Source organism: Haliotis cracherodii, unplaced genomic scaffold (assembly GCF_022045235.1).
Source record: "Haliotis cracherodii isolate W230 unplaced genomic scaffold, xgHalCrac1.p SCAF_25, whole genome shotgun sequence".
Taxonomy (NCBI): domain Eukaryota; kingdom Metazoa; phylum Mollusca; class Gastropoda; order Lepetellida; family Haliotidae; genus Haliotis; species Haliotis cracherodii.
The window spans coordinates 4820864-4838878 of NW_027266281.1; the positions used below are offsets into that span (position 1 = coordinate 4820864).

General features: G+C 44.5%; 1 protein-coding gene across 1 annotated transcript in view; it reads right to left on the minus strand.

Annotated features, from left to right (window-relative positions):
- Nucleotides 1–2839: 2839 nt before the first annotated feature.
- Nucleotides 2840–18015, minus strand: part of LOC139472738 (E3 ubiquitin-protein ligase TTC3-like) — an 80512-nt gene continuing 65336 nt past the window's right edge. The window contains exons 29-37 of the mRNA XM_071255198.1: nt 16043–16111; nt 14622–14718; nt 13384–13487; nt 12544–12646; nt 11851–11964; nt 9257–9711; nt 6119–6254; nt 4602–4799; nt 2840–3846 (exon numbers count right to left, since the gene is read on the minus strand). Coding sequence (XP_071111299.1) covers nt 3757–3846; nt 4602–4799; nt 6119–6254; nt 9257–9711; nt 11851–11964; nt 12544–12646; nt 13384–13487; nt 14622–14718; nt 16043–16111 — 1366 coding nt within the window. The 3' untranslated portion in view covers nt 2840–3756. The remainder of the gene's footprint in view (nt 3847–4601; nt 4800–6118; nt 6255–9256; nt 9712–11850; nt 11965–12543; nt 12647–13383; nt 13488–14621; nt 14719–16042; nt 16112–18015) is intronic.

The following is an 18015-nucleotide window of genomic DNA, read 5'->3' on the forward strand; positions in this document are numbered from 1 at the left end:
CAATTAAACAGGATAGGTTTACCTTGGTGTGATTATTGCTAATGAGTTCCTTGTAGGCAGATGGGATGAAATAGCCTTGATCTCTGTTGACTGATTTTCATCACATAAATAGTGTCTACTTTGTAATCCATCAACGTCCAAGTATGCCAATCAAACAATTCATGGCTCTCTCTCTCACACACACGCACACTTCCACAGACAATCTGCGCAGTCAAAGAAAGCTAATCATACAATCAATTACTTCAAGTGAACAGGTACAGTGCAAGTGTTCCATAGGATGGCACCCTGTCAATAATTGAACCTGGATCAGACAATCCAGTGATTGACGTCATAAGCATCAAGACAATAGGTCTTCAGCAACCCATCATGGCCGTAAGAGGCGACTAATGGTATCGGGTGGTCAGGTTTGCTGACTTGGTTGATGCGTGTCATCGATCCCAATATCGTGGATCGATGCTCATGATGTCAGTCACTGGATTGTCCAGACTTGATTATTAACAGACCGCCGTCATATAGCTGGAATACTGCTGAGTGCGGCATTAAACAACAAACCAACCAACCACAAGCATCAATCCATTGGGAAACGATGTCACTCCATCAAGCAAGTCACCGAGCCTGACAACCTGATCCATTTAGTCACCTCTTACGACAGGCATGGATTGCTGAGGGCCTATATTCTCACCTGGAATCGGACAGTCAGTTAGGCTGATCAGCTGACCAGTTGATCGAAAACAACGATGCCACCATGAAATTCAAATATTTATTAAGAGAAAATCAGTACATCTAAATGATGGATGACAAAAATGAAGGACATGGCTCAACTCCCATCAAAGGATGTATGACATTCAGCAAGTAATAACATCAAGTATATATATATATATAACAAAGCTTGATAGATCATGTGACATCCCCTCCCCTCACTCGCTGTAAACATGGCATGGACTGCGATAAGTGTCAACATTACATGGATTGTGATAAGTGTCAACATTACATGGATTGTGATAAGTGTCAACATCTTCATTTTCATGATGATCTGGGCTTTAGTGCTGTGATAATTGTAGTTCCAGCATGAGGATCTTAGTACTAATACTAGAGTAGGTCCAACAACAGGATCTTAGTACTAATACTGGTGATGGTCCCACAACAGGATCTTAGTACTAATACTAGTGTAAGTCCCACAACAGGATCTTAGTACTAATACTAGTGTAGGTCCAACAACAGGATCTTAGTACTAATACTATTGTAAATCCCACAACAGGATCTTAGTACTTATACTAGTGTAGGTCCCCCAGGGATCTTAGTACTAATACTAGTGTAGGTCCCACAACAGGATCTTAGTACTAATACTAGTGTAGGTCCCACAACAGGATCTTAGTACTAATACTAGTGTAGGTTCCACAACAGGATCTTAGTACTAATACTAGTGTAGGTTCCACAACAGGATCTTAGTACTAATACTAGTGTAGGTTCCACAACAGGATCTTAGTACTAATACTAGTGTAGGTCCCACAACAGGATCTTAGTACTAATACTAGTGTAGGTTCCACAACAGGATCTTAGTACTAATACTAGTGTAGGTCCCACAACAGGATCTTAGTACTAATACTAGTGTAGGTTCCACAACAGGATCTTAGTACTAATACTAGTGTAAGTCCCACAACAGGATCTTAGTACTAATACTAGTGTAGGTCCCACAACAGGATCTTAGTACTAATACTAATGTAGATCCCACAACAGGATCTTAGTACTAATACTAATGTAGATCCCACAACAGGATCTTAGTACTAATACTAATGTAGATCCCACAACAGGATCTTAGTACTAATACTAATGTAGATCCCACAACAGGATCTTAGTACTAATACTAGTGTAGATCCCACAACAGGAACTTAGTACTAATACTAGTGTAAGTCCCACAACAGGATCTTAGTACTAATACTAGTGTAAGTCCCACAACAGGATCTTAGTACTAATACTAGTGTAGGTCCCACAACAGGATCTTAGTACTAATACTAGTGTAGGTTCCACAACAGGATCTTAGTACTAATACTAGTGTAGGTCCCACAACAGGATCTTAGTACTAATACTAGTGTAAGTCCCACAACAGGATCTTAGTACTAATACTAGTGTAAGTCCCACAACAGGATCTTAGTACTAATACAGGTGTAGGTCCCACAACAGGATCTTAGTACTAATACTAGTGTAAGTCCCACAACAGGATCTTAGTACTAATACTAGTGTAAGTCCCACAACAGGATCTTAGTACTAATACTAGTGTAGGTCCCACAGCATGATCTTAGTACTAATACTAGTGTAAGTCCCACAACAGGATCTTAGTACTTATACTAGTGTAGGTCCCACAACAGGATCTTAGTACTAATACTAATGTAAGTCCCACAACAGGATCTTAGTACTAATACTAGTGTAAGTCCCACAACAGGATCTTAGTACTAATACTAGTGTAAGTCCCACAACAGGATCTTAGTACTAATACTAGTGTAGGTCCCACAACAGGATCTTAGTACTAATACTAGTGTAAGTCCCACAACAGGATCTTAGTACTAATACTGGTGATGGTCCCACAACAGGATCTTAGTACTAATACTAGTGTAGGTCCCACAACAGGATCTTAGTACTAATACTAGTGTAAGTCCCACAACAGGATCTTAGTACTAATACTAGTGTAAGTCCCACAACAGGATCTTAGTACTAATACTAGTGTAAGTCCCACAACAGGATCTTAGTACTAATACTAGTGTAAGTCCCACAACAGGATCTTAGTACTAATACTGGTGTAGGTCCCACAACATGATCTTAGTACTAATACAAGTGTAGGTTCCACAACAGGATCTTCGCATAAAGACTATTGACCACAACAAAGTATGGGAAGTACCAACAGTTACTGACTAAAGGAATTCTTTATACCACCCCCTCCTTAATTCTTTGCTGGTATAGATCCATCCCAAGCCAGCTTGCATTTTTTGGCCACCCTTCAAATGCAGCAGGTTTTCCCCAAGAGAATAAATAGCCAGTCTGTGATAACATGCCTTCACTTCTAAGAGCCTTCTTAATGCACATCTCACATCTCAAGCCGGACACGTCAGAGATTTCATTCTGTCTTAATATAAACTTACAGCGATAGAAAGTAACAGTTTTAGCCCACTAGTCCTTATAATGATAACATATACCCCTAAAACTGGCAATTTTTACCCAAACTGTTGGGGAGATTGGCAAGGACTACAGGATTAATGCCAATTTTTAACACTCACTTTCAGACAAACTCATTCAACGTTATTATTTCCGTTTCATACAGTGAGTGAGTGAGTAGAGTTCGACACCACATTTAGCAATATTGACATTGCAGCCATTGGACAAGACCAACCACACCTTACAGTGAATGATTCTGTAGCATGACAACGTCAAATAATCACATTTGACCCGATGAACACACACCTTAACACAAACATGCAAACACAACAGAATTTATGCAAGAAAAGAAGGTAGCAAAATATATTCTGATGATATCGCGGCATAAATGTCACTATAATGCAAACAATATTGTGACTGTATCACTTATTATGCTATGTCACTATACGGTGTTGGTATGTGTTAAGATGTCTTTATGCTGTGCCAGTTCATGTGTTATACAGACACAGGAATGCTTCTGTAAGTGGCCATCTTTAGCAAACACTCCAGGAATTAAAAAATAATAATTAAAAAAAAAAATTATGAAAATATATGTTTGCTCCAAGTGCCTTATTTGAGAGTAGGGAAGTCATCTGGCAGCAGGGCGTGGACACGACAGTTGGGGCAGGTGCTTTGTTCCTTAAACCAGGTCCGGATACACTGAAACACAACACAAGCAGAGGTGAGGTGAGGTGAAAAGGGGTTTTACGTCGCATTCAAGATTATTGTACTTATATAGCGACGTGCCTGCGTGCACTAGTCCAGACTGATGCCGATTTATAGTGATAGCCCACTGAGATACCATGCCGCAGGTTAACATGAATATCCCACTCAGATACAGTATACTGACTCCAAGCCGACCAGTTCTTGTTTTAGCCCCTTAATGCCGGTGCCAGGGTTCCAACAAGTACCATCTTTTAACATCTTTTGGTATGACCACCGAATCCTGCTAGTTGCTTGATAAGACAAGCATAGTCGTCTCTTACGGGAGTAGCTATGTTCAGTAAATGCTCTATCAAGGACTACAATGCAGTAACACTAAGAATTCTCATAGGTTTACATAAGTCACAGACCCCTATAGTATCTTGTGCACAATATCTTAGCAATACATCTGTTACACATCCTTGTGTGTTAGCACAGTCCAATGAAGGTGTGTCCACAGTCCAGGTGTCAGGACGACTAAAGAGATACGTGTACCAGGTACGAGGTGCGACAGCCCTACCTCCACATGGAAGGTGTGTCCACAGTCCAGGTCTCGGGTCTACTAAAGAGATACGTGCACAAGGTACGAGGTGTGACAGCCCTACCTCCACATGGAAGGTGTGTCCACAGTCCAGGTCTCGGGTCTACTAAAGAGATACGTGCACAAGGTACGCAGAGATACGTGCACAAGGTACGAGGTGTGACAGCCCTACCTCCACATGGAAGGTGTGTCCACAGTCCAGGTCTCGGGTCTCCTGGTTCTCCAGCTCCTCGTGGCAGATGGCGCATGGGTTCTCCTCCACGTCTAGGAACAGGTCCAGCTGCTTGTAGCTGCTGCTGTTACTGCCGCCGCCGCCGCCGAGGTGCACGCCCCAAGAGTTGCTGAATCCTGGAGGTGGAGCAGTAGGGGTCTGTGGAACAAGCATGAACATAATTCATTATTCATGAATGACCTTCAGAGTGGGTCAATGACACTGATACGGGTCATTGACAGCGTGCTGGCGTGAGTGGCTTAGTATGGTTTTACGCCGCTCTTAGCAATATTCCAGCATTATTATGACGGGACACCAGAAATGGGCTTCACACATTGTGCCCATGTCAGGAATCAAACCCAAGTCTTCGGCGTGACGAGCTAACGCTTTAACCACTAGGCTTTGCTCATAAACAAAATATAATGAGAGAAAGTATAACATAATGTCCCTATATGGAAATCAATGCACTAACGCAAACAGCAAAATGAACTTCACTGATATTTTTACCTATTCGCATAAAAAACCTTTACCAATTACATGCAGTAAAAGCTTTGATACTGTTAAAGAATTTTTTCTTCACAATGGAAGAACTAGACCCTCGACACATAATATATGTGAGATAATAATGTGACAAAAGCATTTCCCAGGGCCAGGAAGCCAACATACTTTAAATGATATCCCCAAGATGTCCAAGTGCTGCAGAGTATCAAAAACAAAGTGTGGTGGCAGCAGTCAAATATTAAGTACAGTGACTGACTGACTGACTGACATGGACAATTACCTGTGTGTTGAGGGGCGTACCCTCTCTCTCCAGCACTGTGTCAGTGACCCACCTATCTATGTGATACAAGTACAGTGACTGACTGACAGGGCCCATTACCTGTGTGTTGAGGGGCGTGCCCTCTCTCTCCAACACTGTGTCAGTGACCCACCTATCTATGTGATACAAGTACAGTGACTGACTGACAGGGTCCATTACCTGTGTGTTGAGGGGCGTGCCCTCTCTCTCCAGCACTGTGTCAGTGACCCACATATCTATGTGATACAAGTACAGTGACTGACTGACTGACAGGGTCCATTACCTGTGTGTTGAGGGGCGTACCCTCTCTCTCCAGCACTGTGTCAGTGACCCACATATCTATGTGATACAAGTACAGTGACTGACTGACAGGGCCCATTACCTGTGTGTTGAGGGGCATGCCCTCTCTCTCCAACACTGTGTCAGTGACCCACCTATCTATGTGATACAAGTACAGTGACTGACTGACAGGGTCCATTACCTGTGTGTTGAGGGGCGTACCCTCTCTCTCCAGCACTGTGTCAGTGACCCACATATTTGTGTGATACAAGTACAATGACTGACTGACAGGGTCCATTACCTGTGTGTTGAGGGGCATGCCCTCTCTCTCCAGCACTGTGTCAGTGACCCACCTATCTATGTGATACAAGTACAGTGACTGACTGACAGGGTCCATTACCTGTGCGATGAGGGGCGTGCCCTCTCTCTCCAGCACTGTGTCGGTGATGTTCTTCACAATGTCCTCCAACCCCATGCCTGTCAGTGACCCCCCACGGGCCTCCCGCAGCTCTCGGATCAGAACAAGGAACTCCGACCTGGGGGACAAAATGTAGCAGATAACAGCTATTAAACTTAAATAACAAAGCGACATTAATTTTGTTTCCCAAGTGATGGAAGCAGATAGCAACTTAAAAGTGACCCGTTTTTTCATCAAGTTGTGGCCACAGATAACACCTGATCAACTATAACATGCGTATAGTTGACAAAGTCATCTATATCCCCCGCCCATTTTAACACGTTATGGTCCCAAACCAGGTAACTGACCCAACATTTCTCTAGCCCATGTCAAAATAGCTGCAATGGAAATTCTAAAATAAACATTTCTAAAACTCCTTAATATCAAATGGCACTAGTTCAGTATGCGCTTTATATATAGACATGCAATGTTTGGCAAGGAAATATTTAACAGTTTATTTGTTATACTACTAAAGTAAACCAATCCTATATTAAAACTTAAATCCAACATAATGTCATGGAAACATAAACAATAAAAATTTCTAAAAGTGCTATATATCAAAAGGCACCAGTTCAGTATGTGCCTGGTAGACATGCAAAGTTTTGTAAGAAAGGATTTAATAGTTTTTGAGTTACGCTCCGGAAACGAACACCACCCTTATAGAACCTAAGTCCAACTTGTTGCCATGGAAACGTAAAACATAAAAATTTATAAAACTCCTAAATAGCAAAAGGCACCTGTTCAGTATGTGTCTGGTAAACATGCAAAGTTTTGTAAGAAATCATTTAACGTTTTTTGAGTTACGCTCCGGAAACGAACAGCACCCTTATAGAACCTAAGTCCAACTTGTTGCAATGGAAACGTAAAACATAAAAATTGATAAAATTCCTAAATAGCAAAAGGCACCAGTTCAGTATGTGCCTAGTAGACATGCAAAGTTTTTTAAGAAAGGATTTAATAGTTTTTGAGTTACGCTCTGTAAAAAATAAAAATTTATAAAAGTCCTAAATAGCAAAAGGCACCAGTTTAGCATGAGTCTGATAGACATGCAAAGTTTCGTAGAGAAATATTTAACGGTTTCTGAGTTATGCTCCGGAAACGATTTCGGGACGCACACACGCACACGCACACGCACACACACACACGGACGGAACCCATTTCTATATCCCCCGCCAACTTCGTTGGGGCGGGGAATAATAATAAAGGAAGAGAATTTATGGATGTCAACTTCTTTATCAATGTTTATTTTGAGGACCACCATGTTTCCTGAGGGTGACATCGGCAACACCGCAAGCGCTCGTTAAATCATCATCATCATCATCGTTTCGGAGTATAATTACTCCTTCATCAGATCATCATCATCATCATCATCATTTCGGAGTATAATTACTCCTTCATCAGATCATCATCATCATCATTTCGGAGTATAATTACTCCTTCATCAGATCATCATCATCATCATTTCGGAGTATAATTACTCCTTCATCAGATCATCATCATCATTTCGGAGTATAATTACTCCTTCATCAGATCATCATCATCGTTTCGGAGTATAATTACTCCTTCATCAGATCATCATCATCATTTCGGGGTATAATTACTCCTTCATCAGATCATCATCATCATCATCATTTCGGAGTATAATTACTCCTTCATCAGATCATCATCATCATCATCATCATTTCGGAGTATAATTACTCCTTCATCAGATCATCATCATCATCATTTCGGAGTATAATTACTCCTTCATCAGATCATCATCATCATCATTTCGGAGTATAATTACTCCTTCATCAGATCATCATCATCATTTCGGAGTATAATTACTCCTTCATCAGATCATCATCATCATCATCGTTTCGGAGTATAATTACTCCTTCATCAGATCATCATCATCATTTCGGGGTATAATTACTCCTTCATCAGATCATCATCATCATCATCATTTCGGAGTATAATTACTCCTTCATCAGATCATCATCATCATCATCATTTCGGAGTATAATTACTCCTTCATCAGATCATCATCATCATCATTTCGGAGTATAATTACTCCTTCATCAGATCATCATCATCATCATTTCGGAGTATAATTACTCCTTCATCAGATCATCATCATCATTTCGGAGTATAATTACTCCTTCATCAGATCATCATCATCATCATCGTTTCGGAGTATAATTACTCCTTCATCAGATCATCATCATCATTTCGGGGTATAATTACTCCTTCATCAGATCATCATCATCATTTCGGAGTATAATTACTCCTTCATCAGATCATCATCATCATCATCATTTCGGAGTATAATTACTCCTTCATCAGATCATCATCATCATCATTTCGGAGTATAATTACTCCTTCATCAGATCATCATCATCATCATTTCGGAGTATAATTACTCCTTCATCAGATCATCATCATCATTTCGGAGTATAATTACTCCTTCATCAGATCATCATCATCATCATCGTTTCGGAGTATAATTACTCCTTCATCAGATCATCATCATCATTTCGGGGTATAATTACTCCTTCATCAGATCATCATCATCATTTCGGAGTATAATTACTCCTTCATCAGATCATCATCATCATCATCATTTCGGAGTATAATTACTCCTTCATCAGATCATCATCATCATCATTTCGGAGTATAATTACTCCTTCATCAGATCATCATCATCATCATTTCGGAGTATAATTACTCCTTCATCAGATCATCATCATCATCATTTCGGAGTATAATTACTCCTCAATCAGATCATCATCATCATTTCGGAGTATAATTACTCCTTCATCAGATCATCATCATCATCATCATTTCGGAGTATAATTACTCCTCAATCAGATCATCATCATTTCGGAGTATAATTACTCCTTCATCAGATCATCATCATCATCATCATCATCATTACTCCGTCATCAGATGAATAATTGCTATGAAGCAGAGAACATATATGTGTACCTGTAAGGACAACAAAAGTAATAAGATAACAAAGGTGGAAACTTAACAAGGGAAGTCAACAGTATTGGCACTGGTAGGTGATTACCAAAGGATAAATAATAATAAAGTCCTTACTTGTTGTAGTTGGGGAATATACTCTGCAAGGCAGCGATCAACTTGTCATAACTGTTCCTGCTTTGTTGCGGGGATACCATCTTGGCCAGCGTGGGAGGCTGCAGAGACGGGCTGTTCAGGAGGCTGGCATGGATCTTGGCGGTCGTCATGGGAACCCGGGCAGGCTTTGCGAGGGCCACCTGCAGCCCCCCTGGGAAGCCAAGAGGCTGGATAGGCTTAGGCTGTAACATAGTGCCGTTGTGGAGGCCATTGCTGGCCTTCATTGGCTTGGAAGTGAGGGTGGGGGCAGTAGACTTTGGGGCCTGTTGGGGGGCGCCCCCATTGCTGGCCTTCGTGGAGTGGGAGTTTGGGGGAGACTGGAACATCTGTAGGGACTTGCTGCCCGATTCAGTTGGTGACAGGCGCATGGAGAGCTTGGAGCTGTTGACTGTACCTGTACCGAAGATCTGCGACATCTGAAAAACAAAGTGTCCATTTGTCAGCCTTCGCAAGACAAGTCCTTCATGTTTCTTGTCCAATTGGTTTATAGAGATGTAGGACTCACTTGCGTCTTTACCATTGCTGCTAGCTGTTCTGGCAAGTGTTCCTGGACTTGAGCACCGTTACCTCACTCATCAAAGCCCATTTAGGGGTGTCTGATGTGGGGGCCCATTTAGGGTTGTCTGATGTGGGGGCCCATTTAGGGGTGTCTGATGTAGGGGCCCATTTAGGGGTGTCTGATGTAGGGGCCCATTTAGGGGTGTCTGATGTGGGGGCCCATTTTGGGTTGTCTGATGTGGGGGCCCATTTTGGGTTGTCTGATGTGGGGGCCCATTTAGGGGTGTCTGATGTGGGGGCCCATTTAGGGTTGTCTGATGTGGGGGCCCATTTAAGGGGTGTCTGATGTAGGGGCCCATTTAGGGTTGTCTGATGTAGGGGCCCATTTTGGGTTGTCTGATGTGGGGGCCCATTTAGGGTTGTCTGAATTGGGGGCCCATTTAGGGGTGTCTGATGTGGGGGCCCAATTAGGGGTGTCTGATGTGGGGGCCCATTTAGGGGTGTCTGATGTAGGGGCCCATTTAGGGTTGTCTGATGTAGGGGCCCATATAGGGGTGTCTGATGTGGGGGCCCATTTAGGGGTGTCTAATGTGGGGGCCCATTTAGGGGTGTCTGAATTGGGGGCCCCATTTAGGGGTGTCTGAATTGGGGGCCCCATTTAGGGTTGTCTGAATTGAGGGCCCATTTCGGGTTGTCTAGCTTAGGGGCCCATTAGAGTTGTCAAGCATAGGGCCCATTCAGGTTGTCTAGATTGGGTACCCATTTAGGGTTGTTTGGATTGGGGGCCCATTTAGGGTTGTCTAGATTAGGGGGTCCATTTAGGGTTGTCTAGCCTATGGGGCCAATTCGGGTTGTCTAGATTGGGGGCCCATTTAGGGTTGTCCAGCTTATGGGGCCAATTTAGGGTTGTCTGGATTGGGGACCCATTAAGGGTTGTCTAGTTTAGCGGGTCCAATTCGGGTTGTCTAGCTTATGGGGCCCATTTAGGCTTGTCTACCTAAGGGGGCAATTGGGGTTGTCTGGTTTGGGAGCCCATTTAGGGTTGTCTGGTTTGGGAGCCCTTTTAGGGTTGTCCAGATCTGAGCCCCTTTTAGGGTTTAGCCAACACCATATAAACAAACAAGGAAGTGGTGAATGCTAATTTTCTTTTAAAATTACTAAATTCAGACCCTAATTACATGACTTGGGCTTTGGGCCTCAAAACTTCTCAAAAGCCTTTTTCCAGTAACATATGGTTGTGGTGACTATCTTATATGCGCCATTTCCTCACAGTACACACACTCTGTCCACATCTACATATGCATGATAACTGTGCTTTGTTTCTAATGAAGTGATTTTTATAAAAATATATACCGTATTCGACGTAATAAGCGCCCACGGTGCTCTCAAAATTAGAAATAGGTGGCACTTATTAGAATATTATTTTTGTGGAAAAAAACAGAGTTGAAAGATAAATTTCTGACGGTTTGAACTGTTTATATACGACAGATATATATTTCCAGAATTTCATTGCCCATAATTAAGGGTGCATATAACACATGAGTGTGTATTATACACGAATAAATAAGTCTTGTGTACATTGATCAATCGGAAGGGATGCTAATTGGGATTGTTCACTAGCCAATATATTAGCAAATATTGGGCCCTTATTAGAGCGGGGCGCTTATTACGTCAAATATGGTATGTATATATATAAAAGCATTTATTATTATCAGCAGTAATAAGCACCTTGGGCACCTGAAAATTGAACCATACCCAGCCATAAAATGATGCACGCAGTGGGGATACGATGACATGCATCAAACGAGTCAGCGAGTCTGACCACCCGATCCCATAAGTCGCCTCTTACGACAAGCATAGTCAGCTTTTACAGCAAGCATGGGTTGCTGAAGACCTATTCTACCCCGGATCTTTATGGGTCTGGTTTGAGTGGTGGGAGCTTATAAAGAGTACTAGCAGATTGGTCAGGTCAGCAGCTCTCATTTCAGCAAGGTGCTTACTATTGCAAATACGGTAATAATGTTTCATAATTATCCTTTGAATATGAGTGTACTGACCAGTGCAGCTATCTCCGGTGGCATGGGAACTGGGGGTGTGGCCACAGTGAAGGCTGGGAGGTCACCGAGAGTCTGGCCTTCCTTGAGCAGTTGGACGTTCTTCTCACACTGAGCCTAGACAATAACAAGGTTATCAATACACACTGTAACTAGACAACGTTATCAATACACACTGATGCCTAGACAATGTTATCAATACACACTGATGCTAGACAATGTTATCAATACACACTGATGCTAGACAATGTGATCAATACACACTGATGCTAGACAACATTATCATTACACACTGTAACTAGACAACATTATCATTACACACTGTAACTAGACAACATTATCATTACACACTGTAACTAGACAACATTATCAATACACACTGTAACTAGACAACATTATCAATACACACTGAAACTAGACAACATTATCAATACACACTGTAACTAGACAACGTTATCAATACACACTGATGCTAGACAATGTTATCAATACACACTGTAACTAGACAACATTATCAATACACACTGTAACTAGACAACATTATCAATACACACTGTAACTAGACAACATTATCAATACACACTGTAACTAGACAACGTTATCAATACACACTGTAACTAGACAACATTATCAATACACACTGTAACTAGACAATAACAAGGCTATCAAACACACTAAATTTGTTAGCTCTCTCACCTTAATGTCTGCTATCCTGGCGTCGCAGGTCTCGATTACGCTTGAGAGGTGTGACAGGATCTGCTTCACCTTGGCGGGGAGGTCGCGTTTGTCTTCCTGGAATCTGACAAAACAGGCAGAGTATAGCTCAGTGAGTTGGGCTTCCGAGGCGAGGCGAGGCGAGGCGAGGCGAGGCGAGGTGAGGTGGTTTGGGGCAGGGCAGGGCAGGGCAGGGCAGGGCAGGGCAGGGCAGGGCAGGGCAGGGCAGGGCAGGGCAGGGTAGGGTAGGGTAGGGCAGGGCACAGGGTTAGGGACAGGGGGTAGGGACAGGGGATGTGCGTCAGGGGTTGAGGTATGGGGTTAGGGACGGGGTTAGGGACATGGGGTTAGGGACATGGGGTGAGGGACATGGGGTTAGTGACAGGGGGTTGGGGACAGGGATTAGGTGCAGGGGGTGAGGGACATGGGGTTAGGTACGGGGTTAGGTACGAGGTGAGGGACAGGGGGTTAGGGACATGGGGTTAGGGACAGGGGGGTGAGGGACATGGGGTTAGGGACGGGGTGAGGGACATGGGGTTAGGGACATAGGGTTAGGGACATGGGGTTGGGGACATGGGGTTGGGGACAGGGGGTTAGGGACAAGGGGTTAGGGACAGGGGGTTAGGGACATGGGGTTAGGGACAAGAGGTTAGGGACAGGGGGTTAGGGACATGGGGTTAGGGACATGGGGTTATGGACAAGGGGTTAGGGACAGGGGTTTAGGGACAGGGGATGAGGGACAGGGGATGAGGGACAGGGTGAGGGTCGGAGGGAAGAACTGGATAAGGAACCAAGCACAGGCCAGATTTAGGGATGACATACTTGCGGATGTAGGTGAGGACGTGGTGGTGGTGAAATGTCGCTTCTCTCTTGGCGGCGCTGAAGCTCTGTAAGGAAACCTGCATCTTCAGCTGGACGTATTCTTGCTGTGAAGGAGAAAGGAAGACAGTTGGTATTTTGATTTTGGTTTGTGAAGCCAAGGCTCTTCTGTCAAACAAGGAAATGAATAGGTTTCCTTTGTATAAATAATATACACACAAGCAGTTCAGCCTATTGTAAATACCCGTGACACATTCCCTGTGAAGATCCGGTAGGATAGGTCTTCAGCAAACCATGCCTGCTGTAAAAGGCAACTATGTTTGTCGTAAGAGGTGACTTAAGGGATCGGGTGGTCAGGCTCACTGACTTGTTTGTCATGTCATCGTATCCCAATTGTGTAGATCGATGCTCATGACATCAATCACTGAATTGTCTGCTCCAGACTTGATTAATTACAGTCTGCCATCATATAGCTGGGATACTGCTGAATGCGGCGTTAAACAACAAATGAACAAACAACAGTCCCTACCATGGCTTATTTTTTAATCTTATTTCAAATGACATGACACTAAAAAAACAGCCATCCAGTCGAATTAGATTCACGCACAAGTGACATTTGTTGTATGTGTTCATGTCCAATTTATTTGTTTGTATAATTCGAAGAACAAATTATGTTTTCCACCATTTTGGGGAAGACTATTAAAACAAATAAATAATCCCAGTCCTTCAGAATATCAGAAAGACCTATGTCCTGTTCCACAAACCGAAAGTTAGAGCTACGACTGTTGTAAGCCTATGCTAAAATATCAGTTACTATCACCTTTGTGCTAAGATCCCAGTTCATCAGAATATCAAAGAGACCTGTGCCCATTCAACAAACCGAAACTTTGTGCTACGACTATCGTAAGCCTATGCTAAAATATCAGAGTTACGATCACCTTTGTGCTAAGATCCCAGCTCATCAGAATATTACGGAGAGACCTGTTCCCTGATCCACAAACCGAAACTTAGTGCTACGACTATCGTAAGCCAATGTTTAAGTATGGGAGTTACGATCACCTTTGTGCTAAGATCCCTCTGTGGAACGAGGCCCTGGCGCCATTTCCCAAAACAATATACGGGAGCCACAGGGTCCTAAGTACCATGATATGAAGGTTGAAGACACCGGATTGTACGTACCATTAACTGAATATTTCATGAGAACAAGGGATATGTTTTAATCAGTTTTGCGTCTCCCTCACCTCTGCTGCAACGGCTCTGTCCCTCTGAGAGATGTATTTACTCTGCAGCTCTGTCAGACTGGCCACCATTTCTGCCTTCTCCTTCTGGAACGTCTCTCTGTCAACATACACAGTTGGTTGGTTGGTTTGTTGTTTAACGCCGCACTCAGCAATATTCCAGCTATATGACGGTGGTCTGTAAATAATCGAGCCTGGACCAGACAATCCAGTGATTGATATCATGAGCATCGATCCACGCAATCGGGATCAATGACATGCATCAACAAAGTCAGCGAGTCTGACCACCCAGTCCCATTAGTCGCCTTTAACGACAAGCATAGTCACCTTTTATGGCAAGCATGGCAACACAAACAGTAGTCAGCTATGTCACAATATTCCACCAACATCACTGTATTCACATCAATCTTGTGTGTACAACAGGGCTTTACTAGATGCAAAATATTACACGAGTCTCCTGTATACAATTGTGAGTAAGTGAGTTGGATTTAACGCCGCTTTTAACAGCATTCCAGTTATATCGCGGCGTGTCAACTTAATTTGGGAGGAATGCCCTCAGTGATGCAGGTCTCAGACGTTTACCACTTCGGTGAAACCCACGAGCACTGGTATGGTACTAACAAACCTAGAAACATAATCGGGGCGAACCGAGATTCGAACCTACAATCATAGGTTCCTCGCATGCCCAAGGGACGCAACTCTGCACAGCGAATCGCCTGCATACAAACTGAATGGAAGAAATATAATAATAGTTAAAGAGCACCTGCTTCTTTCATATTACTATAGTTAATCAGTCATGCCATGGTTACTGTGTTAACCTTCCTTCGTCCACCCTACCTCTATTACATCATAGAAGTGTATACAAGAGACGCATGGGATCTGTTCTTTGTGGTATTCTGACATATCCTGACTTGTTCAATGGATACAGTGTTCCAAGAAGTCAGACCTGTGGCGAGACCTCTGATTTCATGAGCGTGGGTGGAGTTCAGAGGCTTCTTCCAGACAAAGAGGATCCAGTGTAGCGGACAGTTTAAAATCTAAAACGTTTTAAGAGTGTTTGGAAGCCAAATCAGGAAGTTATGGCTATGATGTAGTGAGTGAGTGAGTTGGGTTTAACGCCGCTTTTAACAGTATTTCCAGTTATATCAGCTTAATGTGGGAGGAAAGCCCGAAGTGATGCAGGTCTCAGATGTTTACCACTTCGGTGAAACCCACGAGCACGGGTATGGTGCTGACAAACCTAGAAACATAATCAGGGCGATATGGCTATGATGAAATAGAGGTAGGGTATTCAAAGGAATTATGGGCTTCGCACATTGTACCCATGTGGGAACTGATCCAGGCTCTTCGGCATGATAAGCGGATGCTATTACCACTTGGCTACCCTACGTACTGAACTGACTCTACTTGAGGTTGGTATTCACCTGGTGTCTACATTCTTCTTCAGGTACTCCTCAGTTCTCAAGCTCTCCTGCTTCAGCTTCTCTTCCATGCTGTAACAGTGGTACATAGGTCTGTCAGTGGCTGTCAGTGGGTGTGTCAGTGGGTGTGTCAGTGGGTGTGTCAGTGGGTGTGTCAGAGGGTGTGTCAGTGGGTGTGTCAGAGGGTGTGTCAGTGGGTGTGTCAGAGGGTGTGTCAGAGGGTGTGTGTCAGTGGGTGTGTCAGAGGGTGTGTCAGAGGGTGTGTCAGCGGGTGTGTCAGGGTGTGTCAATGGGTGTGTGAGAGGGTGTCAGTAGGTGTGTCAGTGGGTGTGTGAGAGGGTGTGTGAGGTGTCAGAGGGAGTGTCAGAGGCAGTCAGTGGGTGTGTCAGTGGGTGTGTGAGAGGCTGTCAGTGGGTGTGTCAGTGGGTGTGTCAGAGGCTGTCAGTGGGTGTGTCAGAGGGTGTGTGAGAGGCTATCAGGGTGTGTCAGTGGGTGTGTCAGAGGCTGTCAGTGGGTGTGTTAGGACTGTCAGTGGGTGTGTCAGTGGGTGTGTCAGAGGCTGTCAGAGGGTGTGTGAGAGGCTATCAGGGTGTGCCAGTGAGTGTGTCAGAGGCTGCCAGTGAGTGTGTCAGTTGGTGTGTCAGTAAGTGTGTCAGAGGCTGTCAGTGGGTGTGTCAGTGGGTGTGTCAGAGGGTGTGTCAGAGGTTGTGTCAGGGTGTGTCAGTGAATGTGTGAGAGAGTGTGTGAGAGGGTGTCAGTAGGTGTGTGAGAGGGTGTATGAGGTGTCAGTGGGTGTGTGTGAGGTGTCAGTGGGTATGTGAGAGGGTGTCAGTAGGTGTGTGAGAGTGTGTCAGTAGGTGGGTCAGTGAGTGTCAGTGGTTGTGTTAGGGTGTGTGTGTGGGTGTGTGAGGTGTGAGTGGGTGCCAGTAGGATGACGCAGGAGAGGGGTATGAGAGCCAGTAGGATGACGCAGGAGAGGGGTATGAGAGCCAGTAGGATGACGCAGGAGAGGGGTATGAGAGCCAGTAGGATGACGCAGGAGAGGGGTATGAGAGCCAGTAGGATGACGCAGGAGAGGGGTATGAGAGCCAGTAGGATGACTCAGGAGAGGGGTATGAGAGCCAGTAGGATGACGCAGGAGAGGGGTATGAGAGCCAGTAGGATGACGCAGGAGAGGGGTATGAGAGCCAGTAGGATGACTCAGGAGAGGGGTATGAGAGCCAGTAGGATGACGCAGGAGAGGGGTATGAGCCAGTAGGATGACGCAGGAGAGGGGTATGAGAGCCAGTAGGATGACGCAGGAGAGGGGTATGAGACCCAGTAGGATGACGCAGGAGAAGGGTATGAGAGCCAGTAGGATGACGCAGGAGAGGGGTATGAGAGCCAGTAGGATGACTCAGGAGAGGGGTATGAGCCAGTAGGATGACGCAGGAGAGGGGTATGAGAGCCAGTAGGATGACGCAGGAGAGGGGTATGAGAGCCAGTAGGATGACTCAGGAGAGGGGTATGAGAGCCAGTAGGATGACGCAGGAGAGGGGTATGAGCCAGTAGGATGACGCAGGAGAGGGGTATGAGAGCCAGTAGGATGACGCAGGAGAGGGGTATGAGAGCCAGTAGGATGACGCAGGAGAGGGGTATGAGCCAGTAGGATGAGCAGGAGAGGGGTATGAGAGCCAGTAGGATGACGCAGGAGAGGGGTATGAGAGCCAGTAGGATGACGCAGGAGAGGGGTATGAGAGCCAGTAGGATGACGCAGGAGAGGGGTATGAGCCAGTAGGATGAGCAGGAGAGGGGTATGAGAGCCAGTAGGATGACGCAGGAGAGGGGTATGAGAGCCAGTAGGATGACGCAGGAGAGGGGTATGAGAGCCAGTAGGATGACGCAGGAGAGGGGTATGAGCCAGTAGGATGACGCAGGAGAGGGGTATGAGAGCCAGTAGGATGACGCAGGAGAGGGGTATGAGAGCCAGTAGGATG